This window comes from Capsicum annuum, unplaced genomic scaffold, assembly GCF_002878395.1.
Source record: "Capsicum annuum cultivar UCD-10X-F1 unplaced genomic scaffold, UCD10Xv1.1 ctg1744, whole genome shotgun sequence".
Taxonomy (NCBI): domain Eukaryota; kingdom Viridiplantae; phylum Streptophyta; class Magnoliopsida; order Solanales; family Solanaceae; genus Capsicum; species Capsicum annuum.
Genome location: NW_025823104.1, coordinates 190744 through 194813, shown reverse-complemented (window position 1 = coordinate 194813; position 4070 = coordinate 190744). Strand labels below are relative to the sequence as shown.

At 34.4% G+C, this 4070-nt stretch overlaps 1 protein-coding gene across 2 annotated transcripts in view; it reads left to right on the top strand.

Annotated features, from left to right (window-relative positions):
* LOC107867936 (protein ANTHESIS POMOTING FACTOR 1) overlaps positions 1 to 2100 on the top strand; it is a gene marked incomplete in the record, with an annotated part of 45124 nt that extends 43024 nt beyond the window's left edge. Inside the window, 4 exon segments of one of the 2 annotated variants that reach the window (XM_047402288.1) lie at positions 1 to 12; positions 136 to 214; positions 1353 to 1402; positions 1701 to 2100. In XM_047402288.1, coding sequence (XP_047258244.1) covers positions 1 to 12; positions 136 to 214; positions 1353 to 1402; positions 1701 to 1874 — 315 coding nt within the window. 2 annotated transcript variants of the gene reach the window in all.
* Positions 2101 to 4070: the final 1970 nt, after the last annotated feature.

The window sequence follows — 4070 nt, the reverse complement described above, 5'->3', positions numbered from 1 at the left end:
GGAGGAGAGAAGGTTATTTTTCCATCATAATTCTTTCCTGTCTGCTCTAGTTCTTATGTTTGTTTCCCTAATATTTTTCATGATGTGTTGCAGACTTATCTAACACTAAATTACTAAACTATTGTACTGGTGCAGCGGTGTGGGTTTAATCTGGATCCCTCCCCGACAGCAATGGAGGCAACCTTTACACCAGACGGCCAGTATGTTGTTTCAGGTATTAGATTATTTTTTGAGCTTATTCTTAACCGAAGAAGAATCCTCCTATATTATTGTTGGAGCTTAGATATTAGACTTAGTATGATACTCCAGCCATGATGTAGGTTGACATGGCATTTATGCTTGTGGACCGCAGCAGACTGCCATATGAATTAGTTGGAGTGTGTGCAAGCTGTCCCGGGACATTACCGTCATTAAAAAAATCTTGTGCCCTATAGGAATGTCGAAGCAGTGTTCTAGACTTCCAAAATACCTGCCCTATCTTTGTGCCTTTTTGCTCCTTATTTTTCAGGAATCTTTCATAGTCTGACCGTGGGAACCTTATTCATGTTAGTTGCCAGTTGTGCATAGGTTTTCATTTGGACAAACTACATATTTGTTAACCATGCCTGAACTTTTTTCGTTTTCTACCTTCCCTGATTAATGATCATTATTGCTCAAATTAAAAAATAGATAAGAGTAAGAAAGTGAGAGTATACCTATAATCTTAGAGCTTGACCCGTGCTGTTCTTGTATTTAAATTATGAACCACCAGTAGCCGTGTTTAAGCGCAATGACTTGGCAGTCATCAATATTTAACACACTTGTTTTTTTATCCCACCCTACCCCATCATGAGAATCAACAATAGTGTTTCCCGCTTACCCTCCAGCATGACTCAAACCCCTCAAAACCACGTGAGCAAGCCTCACTTGTCCCAATATTTAACACTCTTTCAGGTCCTTTCAGGAAAAAAGTTTAATGAAAAAAAAAAGTACTTTCTAGCAATAAGCTAGAGCATATTGCTTAACACTCTTTCAGGTCCTTTCAGGAAAAAAGTTAAATGAAAAAAAAAAGTACTTTCTAGCAATAAGCTAGAGCATATTGCAGACATTGTTTGGGAAAAGAGTTAGAAATTTTGGCACTAGTCATTCTGGTGCAGATAATCTTTGGGCAATAGTGATCATGCATTGCCTGCACTATAATATTTTTTGGTTTGCGCAGGCCTTGATAAGAATTGTTGTGCTGTTGAGCTTGGTTCTTATTTTCATCCTGTTCTTAATATGAAGTGCTCACTGTCAAATGCAAACTTGAGGCATTCTTCTCTATGGTCTTATAATCAATACTAGAACTAAAATGCTCTGTATTCATGCTTAAGGTTCTGGAGATGGAAACTTGCATGTGTGGCACATCAACGAACTAAATAAGGTCTCCTTTTGGTTACCCTCTCTCTCTGTCCTTTTTATAGCTATCATTTGGGTCTTTCCCAGCTGGAAATTCGGACAATGATTTTCCATCTATTGAGTATGCCTTTATGGACATTCTTATTACTCATAGGAAAAACTTATCTACACTACATCTTCACCCTAGACTGATCACGACATTTTTATTTCACATGCTCTTTTATCAGATATATATTCTTGCTTTAATTAGTTTTCCATAAGTCATCAGTAAGGTTTGCGTGTTCTTGTCTTCCATGGACTAAAATAAATGACTGTTTTGATAGGTTTGTAGCTGGGATAGCCACATAGGCGTGGCATCGTGCTTGAAATGGGCCCCAAGAAGAGTCATGTTTGTTGCTGCATCATCAGTTCTTACCTTGTGGATTCCTAATAATAGAGGAGGTCCTGCTGAGGCCGCTGGAGTCCAGATAGAAGAACAAGTTACTCTTAATCTATGACGTCTTTATACGTTACATGTATGTGTAAAGACACGGGCCCTCTCGGGAGTTATATGGACATTGTTGAAAATTCTGAACGCTTTTTTATTCGTAGATGCAAGACATAATCCAAGGGCTTTTTAAAAAAAAAAAGTTATGCCCCTTGGACAGTTGATACTATCAAACTGTATCTTGATTTATGAAATGTTTTACAACTCTTGCCTTAAAAGAAAAGAATTAACCCAAAGACTTTCAAACAGTAAGTTGTGCTCCATGCACAAGAGTTGACACTATCACAGCGTGTTTTGATTTATAAGATATCTTATAACCCCTGCCATAAAGGCAAGACTTAGCTCGAGACTTAGCTCAATGACTTAAGTTATGCCCCATAGACAAGAGGTGACCCTATCATGCTGTATTTATGGGATGTACTATAACTTTTGTTTTAGATGTAAGATTTAGTCCAAGGACTTTCATACAATAAGTTACATTCCTCGGGCAAGAGTTGAAACTGTCATGTTGTATTTTGATTCATGAAATATTTTATTACTCTTGTCTTAGAGGTAAGATTTAGACCAATAATTTTCAAACAAGTTACGTCTCACGAGTAAGAGTTGACATTTCACATTGTGTCTTGATTTATGAAATACTTTATAACTCTTGTCTTAGAGATGAGATTTGATTCAAGGAATTTCCAAACAACAAGTCACGCTGTTAAACTTTGATGTCAAAGATTGAAGATCCTCTGTGGATTATCCAATTTTTTGTTCATAACAAAAAAAGGGGGAGAAAAAAAAGAGAAAAGAAAAGCAAAAAAAAAATGAAAAAAAAAAAAAAAAAAAAAAAGAGAGAAGAGAAAAAAATATAGATTAAGCAAAAAGAAAAAAGGAAAAAATTAAGATTGAGAAAAATAAAAAATAAATAATGTTTGAGAAAAAAAACACACACAAAAAAAAATAAAAAATTAAAGATTGAGACAACAGAACTAAAACAAGGAAAAAAACAGAATAGAAAAAGTAAAAATCAAAGAAAAAAAATAGAAATAGAAGTTGAGAGATAAATAAGCATGAAAAATATAAAAATATTTGAGGTGTAGAGAGATAAAAATGTATTTGCCCTATATATAAAAAGAAAGGAAGATTAATTTTTAAAGACTTTTTTTTATGGAAATAAAACAATATACTCACACCATCTCATGTAATTTTTGCATTTTAAAAGTCAAAATCTATATAGAAATGGTCCAAGCCCAATCATGGCCCAAACCCTTTCTAAAATAAAAATAAAAAATTTGATGGTTCGGATTGGACCATTTTATTAATAATCAAAATATTCATAAATGGTCCACAAATATACATTGATCGGGAAGACCCAAGAAAAAAATCGATCCACTAAATAGGAATATGAAGAGTTTCCCGATAAATATAAAGAGATCATTTGGACAAGAGTACTGAGTACTATCTTTCTCATCTGCCTTCGCCTTTCTTCTTCTATGTTTCTTCTAAGCTGGACAAGGAGCTTTCTCAAGTACCTTTTGTGGGTAATCTTCAAGCTTGAGCCTGAAATGTCTGACAAGATGCTCTATCTATTGTTTCCTCCAACCCAAAATCAAACAAAAAGGAAAGTAAAAAGGCAAAACTAAAGAAAGAAAAATCAAATAAGAGAAAAATCTAGAAGCTTAAAAAACTCTTATCAATCTTCACTAATTGATCGCCCATTGGAGTGGGGCAGAAGGAATCCAACCTTATGAAGAGGATAAAGATGAAATCGGAGAAAATAAACCCAATCATCATCACTAGAGCCCCAAATCTTAAAATATTAAGTTGGGGTAGATTTCACACTACTTTTAAGTCTCATAAGTACAGTGAATTAATTCCCCTTGAAGACTTCTTTAGTTTAATCTTTTTGATTACTAACTATCATTGATGATGGTAAATAACTTTCATACCTTTTCTATCAACATCAGATGTAAAATTTCAACGTACTTTTGTTTTTTGTTTCTTATCAGATTAAGCTCACAAAGAAGCTAATATCGCTGCCCACGAACAAGATTTAACAACTCTATCGTCATCTTACTCCATCTATGCTATTACTTTCGAAAAGTTGTGTTTACTGCCTTCACTATTGTGTTCTTGTTGTTTTGTTCGATCTGACACATCATGTTGTATGTTGTAAACGCCTCTGCTGAATTTGCTGCTTGTAAACTGTATTATTTATTCT